The sequence below is a fragment of the Xenopus tropicalis genome, chromosome 6 (assembly GCF_000004195.4).
Source record: "Xenopus tropicalis strain Nigerian chromosome 6, UCB_Xtro_10.0, whole genome shotgun sequence".
Classification (NCBI taxonomy): domain Eukaryota; kingdom Metazoa; phylum Chordata; class Amphibia; order Anura; family Pipidae; genus Xenopus; species Xenopus tropicalis.
Window position 1 is genome coordinate 69758088 of NC_030682.2, and position 16227 is coordinate 69774314.

The 16227-nt window shown below is 38.4% G+C and overlaps 1 protein-coding gene across 6 annotated transcripts in view; it reads right to left on the reverse strand.

The window, feature by feature from the left end:
* LOC733507 (uncharacterized) overlaps nucleotides 1-16227 on the reverse strand; it is a 57124-nt gene that overhangs the window by 18776 nt on the left and 22121 nt on the right. For 5 of the 6 annotated variants that reach the window (XM_012964818.3, XM_012964823.3, XM_012964819.3 and 2 more), the window contains 3 exon segments: nucleotides 15459-15480; nucleotides 3919-3954; nucleotides 3373-3480 (listed from right to left, as the gene is read on the reverse strand). In XM_012964818.3, the coding sequence (XP_012820272.1) occupies nucleotides 3373-3480; nucleotides 3919-3954; nucleotides 15459-15480 (166 nt within the window). 6 annotated transcript variants of the gene reach the window in all.

Consider the following 16227-nt stretch of genomic DNA (forward strand, 5'->3'; position numbering starts at 1 on the left):
AGGTACCATACCTGATGAAAGAGAGTCTGAGAATATCAGAAACAAGGGCCACTGCAATTCTGCCCCTAGCTCTCTCAGTACCCGAGGGTGTATTCCATCTGGCCCAGGTGCCTTGTTTACATTTATCGTGTGTAACCCTTTAAGCACCATATCCTGTGCCAACCACTGTGTAGTTGGAGCTGAGGCAACAGTGAAGCTATTGGGTGGGACTTGGCCCACTGGCTCCTCTACTGTATACACAGAAGAAAAGAACTGGTTAAGCACATCTGCCTTTTCTGTATCCGCTGTAACCATATTGTTATTATAACTCAATGGGGCCACACCCTCAACCTGCATCTTTTTACTATTAATATACTTAAAAAACTTTTTGGGGTTAGTCTTGGCCTCGGCCGCGATGCGCTCCTCATTTTCTATCTTTGCCTTCCGGATTGCTGTTTTACAACACTTGTTATAGTGTTTATAATCATTAAACGCAGCTACTGTCCCCTCTGACTTATATTTCTTAAAAGCTTTCCTTTTTTTCCCTATTAACTTCTTTACCTCAGAGTTAAGCCACATAGGGTGATTCTTAACACTTCTACTTTTTCTTATTAATGGAATGAATTGAGAACAGTAATGATTTAATATCATTTTAAATGACAACCATTTCTGCTCTGTATTTTTATCAGAAAACATAATGCCCCAATCTATGCCCTGAAGCGCTGCCCTTAAGGAGCTAAAATTTGCCTTCCTAAAATTCAGTGTCTTTGTTGCCCCCGTGTAAATTTGTTTCCTGCACCAAACATCAAATGAAATAACATTATGGTCACTATTACCCAGGGGTTCAACCACTTGCAAATTTGCTATACGTTCTGGGTCATTAGAGATCACTAGATCTAGTATAGCATGGTTCCTGGTTGGCTCCTCAACAACCTGTGACATAAAGTTGTCGTGCAGCAAGTTTATAAACTTGTTCCCATTTACTGTCCTGGCAGTACTATTGCCCCAGTCAATATCAGGGTAATTAAAATCCCCCATTATTATCACTTGCCCCAAACTAGCAGCCTTTTCTATTTGCAACAGGAGCTGGGCCTCCTCCTCTTCGCTTACATTAGGGGGTCTATAGCATACCTAATACCTAATTAAGAAAAGTGGAAAAACTTATTGACTCGAGTATAAGCCGAGGGAAATGCAGCCGCTACTGCAAGCTGAAGTGATATCACCCCCCTCCCAGCAGCCAATTAGCAGAACAATGTGACAGCATCAAGATAGCAGGTCCCAGTATATATCAGAATAGCACGCAATAGTAAGAAATCCAAGTGCAGCTTGGGACTCCCCCAGTTACATGGGAGTAGGAGAAACAATAGGTTACCTGAAAGCAGTTCTAATGTGTAGCACTTGCTCCTTCTGAAAGCTCAGACCCAAGCAGAATGCACTGAGATGCACACCAATATTACAACCAAAAAAATAAATTTGTTGGTTCAAGAACACAATTTTATTTGCTATGTAAACAGTGTAATTTAGAACTAAAAGTATACCATAAAAATCATGGCAGTATTCCTTTAAAATTTACTTGATATGTTGTGTATAAAAACCTCACTAATCTTTTCCTTCAACATTTAAAAATCCCTGCAAGAAGACCCACTCTTGTGCTCATTCCTCCTTCTCCCTTTACATGGTGCACTATGAATAGAGGTCCACAGAAAAACTCAGTGGGAGCATACTGTGGCTTCCTACATATTATTTCTTACCAGTCCCAGAAGATATATTATATATTTAATATAGGAGGAATGCTAGATATCATCAACCTAACTGCTGCCCTGCCTTGGCACTGTGACCTTTGCTCCCTTTGTTTGGCAAACCTTCACTCCTGTGTTAGTGCCTCATAAATTCTGACTTCACTGTAGGCTAGTATTGAGTCCCAATGGGCTTGTGCACATTGCATTTACAACTTTTTACACAAAGGGGAAGTAGGGAGCAAAGGTCATAGAGCATAGACACAGAGTTAGGCTTGGGGAATTATATTTTTAATATAGGAGGAATGCTATACCTTTGTTATGTGAGGCCACACGGCATGTAGATATGACCTTGACATGGTTGTGACGAGCCACGGGAGCACGCTGATGCATGTACCATCGGTTCCGCGCGATGCGCGTCCCATTGATTACAAGCAGTAGCTTCTGTTAATGCCGCAACATGCGCCGCGTATGATGCCACCGATGCGCGTCGCAGCGGTGCTCTGCCGATGAACGTTCCGTTGATGAGAAGCCGATGCTGCCAATGCTCGTCACCTTAATGGTACAACGATGCCGCACGCACGTTAGGTCGCCCACGGGGGGGCGCGTGCAACGATCGCTTTTCAACAGCGAATCCATATACCGTATATATGCGAGTATAAGCGCGAGTATAAGCCCAGGGTTACTTTTTCAGCACATTTTTAGTGCTGAAAAACTCGGCTTATACTCGAGTATATATAAGTGACTATATAAGCCATACTTCAGATCATCTCTAATTGAAATAGAACTTCCTCTCAAAGGAAGGGACATAACATCGTTGGTAGATGGGACCTTTAAGTCAGTCCATTTGATATGTGGCCAAGTCCACATGGGTCAATAGTTGCCAACTCGGTCAAGAGTTGCTACATATTTGGTTGGCTTTGGAGATGCAAGGTTCGCATGAAATGTTAGTCCGAAGAGTTTTAATGATCAAGTAGATGAAACATTTTATTTATTCACTGAACGGTTACGCTTAAGAGTGTCACTGGGCAAGTTACACAGATTGCAAACTGCGTGAAGAAGTGACATGAAACACCTTTACATTTATGTTTGCATATTTTTCTGTTTCTAATTAGATAACTATTAAGTTTAAGACAACAACCTCCATATGTCCCTTTCCAAATGTTAACAAGGTAAGAAAAAATGTATTTCATTTGTTTAACATTATCTAGCACTCGTGCAAAAGTGATGTGAAACAGATCTGAAATTGAAAGAGAAAACACAGTTGCAAGTAGTTGCATTTAATTTGCTTTTAGGGTTTTTTTGGCAGGCCTATTGAAGCTACAAGGGAATATATTTAACATAGTATAAGTATGCACAGTATTTCTACATATTAGTGTCACACCAGAAAACAATCCTGTAAAGCCAAGGATGCAATTTATATAGGTTAGGACAAGCAAAGTAAGCATAAATGGTAGACACTAGATGTTTGTGTTTCTTTTCAAAAATGTCAAACATCAAATTTAAAAAAAGACAAAAAAACACAAAACTTGTATTCTCAACACAAGAAGCTGAAGAGTTCCATAAAGTCAGAACACTGCATAAAAGACATAATACCATTTTCCCAATTAAGAAAAATAAAATGTAGATGTTACAAAAAAAAAAAAAAAAAACTTACATTGTCACCTCCAGATTTCATGAAGTAGGCCTCTAATAATTTATTCAAACGCTCTGTCAAATTCAGAACATCATTTGCCTCTGTACGAGATGTTATCTTGAAATTTTCCTACAGTGCCAAACAGATATATTTGAGAAAGTTAAATAGTACAGATGTTGACAGTTGAATCTATCAGATAGGAATGCAGAAAATGGTACTCAAATAAATATAAAGACTTTATTGCTCATGGAAGTGCACAGCATAGGCCCTTTGGAATGCATGATTTTAGGATCTAAACTATGCCCTTAGATAGACTACACTTAATGCATCAGGTCATATTAAAACAATAAAGAAATCTCTACAGTGAATACCAAAATGGCCATGTACATTCTGATAATCACAAGATGACAATTTACTAACTTCATATAACGTTTTTGTATAAATGTAAGTGTGGGAGGCAGGGTTTACAGATTAGTGGTTACCTGTTTGTGTGTGTCCTAGCATACATATCTGTATAAAAGAAGTTTACCAATATAGTGAACAAGCAAACTTCTGTGTAAAACATACCGAGTATTGCAAGGCTATTTGTCTTCGATCAGTAATCTGAAGGAAAGATAATGAAGGAAAGAAAATGTTTAAATGTTTATTTTTAATGTTTAAAAAAAGTTATTGAACTTGTTCATTTTGGTAATGTTAGGAGGTACAGTGGATATAAAAAGTCTACACACACCTGGTAAAATGTCAGGTTCCTGTACTGTACAAAAATTAGACATAAACCATTTTAGAACTTTTTCAGCTTTTAATGTGACCTATAAACTGTACCACTCAATTGAAAAACAAACTGAAATCTTTTAAGTGGAGGGAAGAAAACCAAAAAACTAAAATATGTGGTTGCATAAGTGTGCACACCCTTAAACTAATACTTTGTTGAAGTACCTTTTGATTTGATTACAGCACTCTTTTTGGGTATGAGTCAATCAGCATGGCACATTTTGACTTTGCAAGATTTGCCCACTCTTCTTTGCAGAAACACTCCAAATCTGTCACCCCACAGATTTTCAATCGGATTCAGGTCTGGGCTCTGGCTGGGCCATTCCAAAACATTAATCTTCTTCCGGTGAAGCCATTCCCTTGTTGATTTGGATGTATGCTTTGGGTCGTTGTCATGCTGAAAGATGAAGTTCCTCCTCATGTTCACCTTTCTAGCAAAATCCTGAAGGTTTTGTGCCAATATTGACTGGTATTTGGAATTGTCCATAATTCCTCTATCTTAACTAAGGCCCCAGTTCCAACTGAAGAAAAACTGCCCCAAAGCATGATGCTGCCACCACCATGCTTCACTGTGGGTATGGTGTTCTTTTGGTGATGTGCAGTATTGTTTTTGCCCCAAGCATACAACCCGGATTCCAAAAAAGTTGGGACACTAAACAAATTGTGAATAAAAACTGAACGCAATGATGTGGAGGTGCCAACTTCTAATATTTTATTCAGAATAGAACATAAATCACGGAACAAAAGTTTAAACTGAGAAACTGTACCATTTTAAGGGAAAAATATGTTGATTCAGAATTTCAGTGTCAACAAATCCCAAAAAAGTTGGGACAAGGCCATTTTCACCACTGTGTGGCATCTCCCCTTCTTCTTACAACACTCAACAGACGTCTGGGGACCGAGGAGACCAGTTTCTCAAGTTTAGGAATAGGAATGCTCTCCCATTCTTGTCTAATACAGGCCTCTAACTGTTCAATCGTCTTGGGCCTTCTTTGTCGCACCTTCCTCTTTATGATGCGCCAAATGTTCTCTATAGGTGAAAGATCTGGACTGCAGACTGGCCATTTCAGTACCCAGATCCTTCTCCTACGCAGCCATGATGTTGTGATTGATGCAGAATGTGGTCTGGCATTATCTTGTTGAAAAATGCAGGGTCTTCCCTGAAAGAGATGATGTCTGGATGGGAGCATATGTTGTTCTAGAACCTGAATATATTTTTCTGCATTGATGCTGCCTTTCCAGACATGCAAGCTGCCCATGCCACACGCACTCATGCAACCCCATACCATCAGAGATGCAGGCTTCTGAACTGAGCGTTGATAACAACTTGGGTTGTCCTTGTCCTCTTTGGTCCGGATGACATGGCGTCCCAGATTTCCAAAAAGAACTTCGAATCGTGACTCGTCTGACCACAGAACAGTCTTCCATTTTGCCACACTCCGTTTTAATTGATCCCTGCCCCAGTGAAAACGCCTGAGCTTGTGGATCTTGCTTAGAAATGGCTTCTTCTTTGCACTGTAGAGTTTCAGCTGGCAACGGCGGATGGCACGGTGGATTGTGTTCACTGACAATGGTTTCTGTAAGTATTCCTGAGCCCATTCTGTGATTTCCTTTACAGTAGCATTCCTGTTTGTGGTGCAGTGTCGTTTAAGGGCCCGGAGATCACGGGCATCCAGTATGGTTTTACGGCCTTGCCCCTTACGCACAGAGATTGTTCCAGATTCTCTGAATCTTCGGATGATGTTATGCACAGTTGATGATGATAGATGCAAAATCTTTGCAATTTTTCGCTGGGTAACACCTTTCTGATATTGCTCCACTATCTTTCTGCGCAACTTTGTGGGAATTGGTGATCCTCTACCCATGTTGGCTTCTGAGAGACACTGCCACTCTGAGAAGCGCTTTTTATACCCAATCATGTTGCCAATTGACCTAATTAGTGTTATTTGGTCTTCCAGCTCTTCGTTATGCTCAAATTAACTTTTTCCAGCCTCTTATTGCTACTTGTCCCAACTTTTTGGGGATTTGTTGACACTATGAAATTCTGAATCAACATATTTTTCCCTTAAAATGGTACATTTTCTCAGTTTAAACTTTTGTTCCATGATTTATGTTCTATTCTGAATAAAATATTAGAAGTTGGCACCTCCACATCATTGCATTCAGTTTTTATTCACAATTTGTTTAGTGTCCCAACTTTTTTGGAATCCGGTTTGTATTTTTTGGAATTATGGCCAAAAAGTTCAACCTTGGTTTCATCAGACCATAACACCTTTTCCCACATGCTTTTGGGAGACTTCCGATGTGTTTTTGCAAAATGTAGCCTGGCTTGGATGTTTTTCTTCGTAAGAAAAGGCTTTCGTCTTGCCACTCTACCCCATAGCCCAGACATATGAAGAATACGGGAGATTGTTGTCACATGTACCACACAGCCAGTACTTTCCAGATATTCCTGCAGCTCCTTTAATGTTGCTGTAGGCCTCTTGGTAGCCCCCCTGACCAGTCTATTCATCAATTTTGGAGGGACGTCCAGTTCTTGGTAATGTCACTGTTGTGCCATATTTTCTCCACTTGATGATGACTGTCTTCACTGTGTTCCATGGTATATCTAATGCCTTGGAAATTCTTTTGTACCCTTCTCCTGACTGATATCTTTTAACAATGAGATCCCCCTGATGCTTTGAAAGCTCTCTGTGGACCATGGCTTTTGCTGTGGAATGCGACTAGAAAAAATGTCAAACCAACTAGAGCAGCTCAACTTTATCTGGGGTTAATCAGAGGCACTTTAAATGATGGCAGGTGTATGTACCATGATTTTAAATGCGATTGCTTAATTCTGAACACAGCTACATCCCCAGTTAGAAGAGGGTGAACACACTTATGCAACCACATTATTTTAGTTTTTTTGGTTTTCTTCCCTCCACCTAAAAGATTTCAGTTCGTTTTTCAATTGAGTTCAATTCAATACAGTTTATACATCACATTAAAAGGTGGAAAAGGTTCTGAAATGATTTATCTTTGTCTCATTTTTGTACAGCACAGGAACCTGACATTTTACCATTTTATTGTAGACTTTTTATATCTACTGTATATTTATCACGCTGTGTAAAAAGTGGAGTGAAGCATTATTTATACATAAATGTTAATAATAATAAGCATTACTAGTAATGTTGCCTAGTGTGAGCAATCAGCAATTAGATTTCAACAGCTAGAAAACCAAAGCAAAGCATCTGATTGGCTGCTATGAACAACATCACTGGTAATGTTTTACTCCACTTTTTACACAGCATGAAAAATATACCCCTTAGTGACGGCAATGGGCGCAGTCGGTTCAGGGACCGCATCAACAAGCCGATGCGGATCCCCAATCCAACTAAATCTTTAACCCTGCCCGATCGATATCTGTCCGATTTCAGGCCAGATGTTGGTCGGGCAGGCCAGTCGTTGCTGCCGAATCGGTGTAAAGGACTGATATTGGCAGCTACAGTCAGCCCGTGTATGGCCACCTTTATACACACATCAGAGACTTGGAAAGCAGACTTTGTTACAAAAAAACCAAAATCCTGCTATTTACAACATACAGCAGCTCTTTTGAGAACCAGCACTTCCCACTAATGCTTTACATTCTCTACTTGCAGAGCCCTCCAAGCCTATTATAGGAGTCAGAGCTCCCACAATGCACTGCAGTATTCCCTTTAAATTCCAGGAAATGCTGCTGGTCTGCCTCTTAGAGGTGTAAGCCACCATATACCCAGCTGAATAATAGATATGGTAATATTTTTAAATTTAAAGCTGAACTTGCAATTAAGTATTGTAAATGCCTTGACAGCAATACATCTAATATAAATTCATTACATTTCCAATACATGCAAATTGTTTACTATTTATCTTATACATTTAAATTCAACACAAAAATAAATGTCAGGTTTCTAACACAAAATAGCTAGTTGCATGGTTCACAGGTGATGACAGATTTAGACTAAAGAAAGAAAAGTGCATTAGGTGACAGCCTAATGGAGAGAAGGGAAAATTGAAGATAAGAAATTTACCATTCATCCAGAACAGGTCTGTCAGTTCATGTAAACACTTGCATTAGAACCAACGTAGCAGATTTTAGCACACATTAGACAGATAAAAGTTTTATAATTTACATCTTCACATTCCTCCATCCTTAAAAGGAACCTTGTCCTTCTACAAACATCATTACTTCAGCACCATATCTATTTCCTTACACAGACAATTTTTTATTTTCTGAAAACCTTGTTCACATTCTACTGACCATATAACTTTCTCTGGCTTGTTCTTTTTAGTTAAGTCAATGGGGCAACTATAGTAGGGAATTCAGGTATAAAGCACCAACAGTATCCTGTAAGCCCAAGAAATTATCTGACTTATTTCTTTGTAGCTGGAATTTTGGCAGCCTGAATAGCTTGGACTTTTGAGACTTCTGGTTTTTTTATTTGTTTTTTTTATATTTGGTTTCCTGGAAACCCACTGACCATTTTTTTGGATTAATGATGAAACCTGCCTGCTGAATTTTGGGGTGGTTTAAATTATCTACCAATGATATACTGTAGATCATATATGTCAACACAAGGTCCAGGGGCCAAATTCGGCCCACCTGGCTGTTTTATGTGGCCCTTGGTGAGTGTGTCTGACCATCCAGCCTGATCAATTTCCATTTTCCTCACATAGTAACTAAGACTAAGGGGTATATTTATCATGCTGTGTAAAAAGTGGAGTGAAGCATTACCAGTAATGTTGCCCAAGGCATCCAATTAGTAATCAGATTTCAACAGTAGCAAAGCATCTATTGGCTGCTATGAGCAACATCACCGGTAATGTCTTACTCCACTTTTTACACATTGTGATAAATATACCCCTTAGTATCTTACTAAGTATATTAAGAAAAAAATTGGCCCTCGACTTAGCCTGTGTTTTAGATTTCGGCCCCCTTATGTGATTGAGTTTGACACCCCTACTGTAGATCATATTGTCATCCAAATAAGCAGCACTACATGGTCTACATGGTCTCTTATGCGTATGTCCAGGGCCCTCGGGAAAGTGGCTAGAGCACCATGTAGTCCAAATGACATTGTTTAAAACTGATACAAACACTAGGCATTATGAAACCAGATTTGCCAATACCCCGTTGGTAGATCTAACGTAAATATGAACACTGGTCCGCCCAATTAATCAATGAAATCATCTATGGGTGGCATTGGGTACCTATCAAAACGAAAGATTGCATTCATTTTCCTGAGTCAATGCATAATCTCATTGTTCTGTCTATTTTTACCAACCATGACTACTGGTGAACGCCAAGGTTTACTTACAAACACATGAGCATATGACAATCAATTCTATTAAGTCCTGTTTGCTGTTCTTTAGTTAACTCAGAGTTAACTTTTACATCCTACTTTCCAAATTATTATGCACAGTAAGTTTCAAAACACTTTATAGGTTGAAAATTGTCATTTGTTGTGTTTGCAGCATATTTACTGAAATCAAAAGCTATTTCAATCAACCTTTTAACAACATTTTAACTTTTTAAACATTTTTACAGGTCACGTTACATTTTAACATAGGACCCCTTATTTGATAGCAGCTTCACAAGTCTTGCATCCATTGAACTTGTGATTTTTTGGACAGTTTCTGCTTGAATTTGTTTGCAAGATGTCAGAATAGCCTCCCAGAGCTGCTGTTTGGATGTAAACTGCCTCCCTCCCTTATAGATCTTTTGCTTGAGGATGCTCCAAAGGTTCTCAATAGGATTGAGGTGAGGGGAGGATGGAGGCCACTCCAGGACTTTCTCTCCTTTTATCCCCATAGCACCCATTGATGCAGAGGTATTCTTTGCAGCATGAGATGGTGCATTGTCATGCATGAAGATGATTTTATTACGGAAAGCATAGTTCTTCCTTCTTTACCAGGGAAGAAAGTGGTCAGTCAGAAACTTAACATACTTTGCAGAGGTCATCTTTACACCTTCGGGGACCCTAAAGCGGCCGACCAGCTCTCTTCCCATGATTCCAGCCCAAAACATGACTCCACCACTTCCTTGCTGACGTTGCAGCCTTGACGGCCTTCCACCAACCATCAACTACTCCATCCATATGGACCATCCAGGGATGCATGGCACTCAGTGAACAGGACTGTTTGAAAATTAGTCTTCATGTATTTCTCTGCCCAATGCTTGTGAGCATTGGTTAGTGGTGACTGAATAGAAGGTTTATGCACAGTTGCAAGACTCTGCTGGACTCTACACCTTGATGTCCTCTCCAGAGGCACCAGCAGCTTCAAATATCTGCTGTTATGTAATGGCATTTTAGCAGCTGCTCTCTTAAGTTTTCATTAAATATCTGTTTTCATACCTCGTCCAAGGCATTGAGACACAATGCCATCCATGATTTTAATTGAAAACCAAAAAATCTAATCTTTGTGACACTTAAAGGAACAGTAACATCAAAAAATTAAAGTGTTTTAAAGTAATTAAAATATAATGTGCTGTTGCTCTGCAAAAAAATGGTGTTTTTGCTACAGAAAAGCTACAATATAAATAAGCTGCTGTGTAGCCATGGGGGCAGCCATTCAAGCTGGAAAAAAGGAGAAAAGGCACAGGTTACATAGCAGATAACTAGTAGATAAGCCCCATATAATGGGGGTTTATCTGTTATCTGCTAAGTAACCTGTGCCTTTTCTCCTTGGAATGGCTGCCCCCATGGCTACACAGCAGCTAACTTATATAAACTATAGTAGTCTTTCTGAGGCAAACACACCAGTTGTAGCAATACAGGGCCACAGTACATAATATTGTAATTACTTTTATACACTTTCATTTTTTGGTGTTACTGTTCCTTTAAATAGAATTTGCATAATAATTTGGAACAATGAATTATAAGTTTTTTATTCTTAAAAAAATTACTGTTATCATTAGGAGGTTTTATCAATAAAATTTGAATTGTACTCTTAATAGTTGATAACATGAGAATTATGCTGATTGTTAATTACATCAATTATTTTGGTAAGAAAAATGTAATTTGCATAATAATTTGGAACACAGTGTACTAATATTTCTCTCTGTTTCAAAGTTAGGTTCAAAGCAGCGCCTTAGTAAGTTTACAAGGTACACTTGTGTATGCTATAAACCCCCCTTATAAGTGAGGGGGATGAGGCCCAGCTACTATTGCAAATGGGGGAGGCTTCACAACTATGTCAAGTTGTTATTATGGGGGACTTTAATTATCCAGACATTGACTGGAGTAATGGGAGGGGAAGTCAGAAAAAGCTAGTAGGTTTGTAAATATGCCAATTGCTAACTTTTTTCCAGGCACCTACTAGGAAGGATTCCCTTGTGTGGGTGAGCATTTAGGAACAGTGATCATAACATCGTCTCTTTAAAATAATGCTGCAGAGACAGCTCTATAAAGCAAGTAACTAAAATACAAAATTTTAGACATGCAGTCTTTGCCAGTATAAGGGCATCTCTGCAATGTATCAACTAAAAAAAAGGCTTTTCACAGAGTTTAACACAAAAGAAAAATGGAACATCTTTAAAACATTGCTTAGTAAGTATACACAACAGTATATTCAAGAAAAGGCATCGCAAAGCAAAACCTTAATGGTTGAATAAAAGTGTTAGTGCCAAAAATATGCTCTAAACATTCACGTTAACTAGGAAAGCAGAAACTTTCATCGTTAACAAGGAAGCAAATTAAAAATGCAAAAAATCAGGCAAGGTAAAATAGAGATGTAAAGGGTATTGCAGCTAGGAGTAAAAGGAATCCAAAATTATTTTTTAAATATGTAAATAGTAAAAAAAAAATGAAGCAAGAAGTGATGGGATCCTTATCATCATCAGATGGTTGATGGGAACAGGGGAAAAAGAAAAAATTTTGAACTCTTATTTTTCATCTGTCTACACAACTGATAAGTCAGCTTATCAAGTCTTCCCTTTTAATATATCCAATTCTAGTAATATAACTACTTATGCATGGGTCACTGAAGAGACTTCAACATGCAAAGGTAAGCAAAGGTCCAGGTCAGAATTCATTGAGGTCTGGCATGGTGCCAAAGACTGGTGAATTGCTAATGTGGTGCCATTATTTAAAAAGGAATCACGTTCTCAGCCTGAAAAACTATAGGCCTGTTAGTCTGACATCAGTATTAGGAAAGCTTTTGGAAGGGCTAATAAGGGATAGAATACTTGAATACATTGCAAAACACAATACTTTAAGTTTGTGACAGCATGGTTTTATGCATAACAGATCTTGCCAGACTAATTTAGTTGCCTTTTATGAGGAGGTGAGCAGGAACCTTGATGCTGGAATGGCAGTGGAAGTCAACTACTTAGACTTTGCTAAAGCATTTGATACAGTATTTCAATGAAAGATAATGATAAAATTGAGGAATATGGGCCTAAAATATATTTTTTGTTATTGAATAGAAAAATGGCTGAAGGATAGATTTCCAAGAGAGGTGATAAATGGAACATTTTCTAATTGGGCCAGTGTTGTTAGTGGAGTACCGCAGAGGGGTCAGTCCTCGGTCCTTTGCTTTTTAAACTTGTTTATTAATGACCTGGAGGTGGGCATACAAAGTACTGTTTCTGTTTTTGCGGACGGTACTAAATGCAGGATGCTACCAAAGTTCTGCACTTTGGTAGAAACAATATTAACGCAAGTTATACACTAAATGGTAGTGTGTTGGGGATATCCTTAATTGAAAAGAATCAGAGGATTTTTGTAGATAACAAGTTCCTGCCTAACTCTAGGCAGTATCATTCTGTGGCTACTAAAGCAACTTGATGGGTTGAACGTGATGGACTTTGGTCTTTTTTCAACCCTATGTACCTTTAGTGGTTGATTTTTTTTACCTGTAGTTTCAATTTCTAAGCCAACAGGACCAGTTTGACGAAGGTCTTTATATGGATCTTAACATTTAGCCAATAGCTTATTTTCACTGCTAGGAAGCAGAATTAAGACTTTATTATCTCCAATGCTAATGGTCTTATTCCAACATTGTCATGTGCTACTTTAATCAACTTTTGCAACCTTTCCCTCATTTATAACATATAATCAACAACATTTTTCTGATGACCAGGTTTACCTTCCCATACTTCTCAAAAACTACAATGAGCCATAACATGGTCATACACCCCTGTCAATAGAACCAGTAAAGGATTCTAGCTAAGGTTTTTTGTATCCTAAATGACCAGCTACAGAAACATTATGAGCCAAGTTCACTATTTGTTCTCTAAACTTTTCAGGTACCACCAAATGTTCCATGTGTTCTCCTGTCTTGAGATGGACACATATTCTATAAAGTATTTCATCCTGAAGTATATAATAAGGTGGCACAAGTCCCTTTCCATTTGTCTTACAGTGATTTAAACCATTCTGATTTAATGACATTAAACCAACATCTTGCTTTTGCTCTAAAGCAATATTAGAGCCCCATAGTCCCTTCCTGTGGACATTCACCTGCTGTGTTGGCAGAGTCGATCTTTTTGGTGAGGGTAACACCACAATATCCTCATGAAAAGAAACTAATATATTATGCACTATTGCCCTAAACCGGTAAAAGATGTGTGTTTGCTTTAAAAACCCTGCAATAGTATATATAATCAAGCTGCTGTGTAACCATGGGGGCAGCCATTCAAATTTAAACATGGAGAAAGGCACAGGTTGCATAGCAGATAACAGATAAGCTGCATAGATTCCCATTGTATTCTATAGAGGTTATCTGTGATCTACCATGTAACCTGTGCCTGTTCTCATCTTTTCTAGCTTGAATGGCTGCACAGTAGCTTATTTATATAAACTATAGTAGCTTTTCTGAAGCAAACACAGAACATTTACTAGTGCAGGGCAGCAGTACATTATAGTTTATGTACTTTAAAACATTTTTTGGTGTTACTGTTCTTTTAAGGTAGCCTGTTCTTTGGTATCTTCCTTTTTTGCTTGTGATCTATTTGTCACGGCACACAGTTGTCCTTCACTTATCAATAAGTATTACTGGAACTTGTAGATTAGGAACAACAGCAGCTTCTACTGTGGAGTTCTTTTCCTGAACATGTAAATCAATGTGTGACTTGTTTAGGTTTTTGTGTCCCCATGCAAACCAGTGATTTGTGGAAACCATTCCTTTTAAGTAACCAAATCAGCCTTTATCAATCTTAGTTTACTGCCAGTATCCAACAAGGCATTTACAGTGTCTCCATTCAGTAGTAACAACATGGTACAGTCACTGTAACCACAGAAATATTCTTGTCTTGAAGCATTTCTACTTTTCTTAGGACAGAACTTTGCTTTGAATGCCATAAAAGCGGGCACATAGCTCACAGTTCCATTTGAATCTGATTTTGCTGGAGACTTGGTTTCCTGTATTGCCATTTCACTTTGCACTTTTGCTGAAACCTCCTTGTGTGTCTACCAGCATCTTTCTTGACTAGCAAATACTCTTCAGCCAATGAAATAGCTTTCTCAGCTGTATTTTGTCTGTGTTTCTGCATCCTCTGGCAGAATCTTTATAAATTGTTCTGTTACAACTGTCTCTGTAATTTGCTAGTGGGTCTTCAGGTTTGGCTTCATCAATTTTTTATACAGGTCTGTGAGGTGAGTGAAGACTTCCCTTGGACTATCAGCAGCAGAGTATTTTAATTGACAGAATCAGTCTTTAAGTCTCCCCACTGATATTATAACGTTTAAGGATTGCCTCCTTTACCAGATCATATTACACAGATTCATGGATCTCCATATTACTGTAGGCTATTTGGGCTTTACCTGTGAGGTATGGAGCAAGCCTTATTAACCACTGTTCTTTTGGCCATTTACAAGCATGCATTACACGCTCAAATGTTGTAAGGTAGGCCTCAATGTCATCCTCTTGGGTCATTTGTCAGTTTGGGACTTTCCAATGAGACATTGTTACCTGTGGACAGCGCCAGATTTCATGTAGGCAGACCCTCAACACCCACACCCCTTTCTAATATCGTGTGCAATTTCTGAGTGGGGGCAAGGGTGCTAGACCCGCAGTTGTGAAAGTGTAGAGAGCTCCTCCCTAGTGAAAACACTGAATACTCAATAATGTAGTAAAAAAAAAAAAAAAGGGGTAGCTGGAATGCAAAGAACGTGTACTGCCAACCCTCCCAAGCCACTAAAACTAAGCAGTTGTTGAAAATTCTTCAGCTGTATAATTGTGACAAAATTTAAATACAAAACATTCAAAAAATTTTAAGCAATATTTTTCATCAACAAATTCAAAAACAAAAAAAGATGAATTTTATAGTTTCCCCTTAGTGAAGCCTAAATATTAACAATATAAATAGCACGTACCTTTTTTTGTTGGTAATCTGGGCTGTAGGAGATAAAAAATATATTTTTATCATACCAAAAATATGTGATGTGTAGTAAAATGTGAGCTGGGCAAGACAATTTGACCAGATCACAACATCTAACACCTATATTTTAAGACAACCCTGTGCAGGTGTATTTAATTCACTGTTGGCATAAGTTTGCATATTCACTAAACCTTCAGTCTCACCTATATGTTGACAGAAGAAAATACACAATAGGGCTGATTCACTAAAGTGCGTTAAAACGTGCGCTATTTATAGCGTGCGGTAAAAATTTTATTGCATCTAAATTTTCGCCACTTAACGCTCGATTCACTATAAATAGTAGCCGCATATAAATAGTAGTCGCATATAAATAGTAGCCGCATATAAATATTTATATGCTACTATTTATATGCGGCTACTATTTATATGCGGCAAACTGGAGGCTACATCACTCTAGGGCCAACACAGACTTGAATAAATAACACTGCAAAGTCCGTAATTTATTGCCAAAAGCTCATTAACTGTACTTGCCTCAAGTAGGTGTTGATTTTCGCATAGTCTAATGTGATATTTAGCGCGTCTAAGTGTTTGTGAATCATGCGTTAGTATTCTTTTCTGCACGCCAATTAACGCATGCGGTTGCGTGCAAATTAACGCATGCTATAATACTGTAGTGAATCGCACGCTAATTGTCGCGTCTATTTTAACGCAAAAAATCATGCAATAAAAGTTAACGCACTTTAGTGACTCAACCCTAATATGTT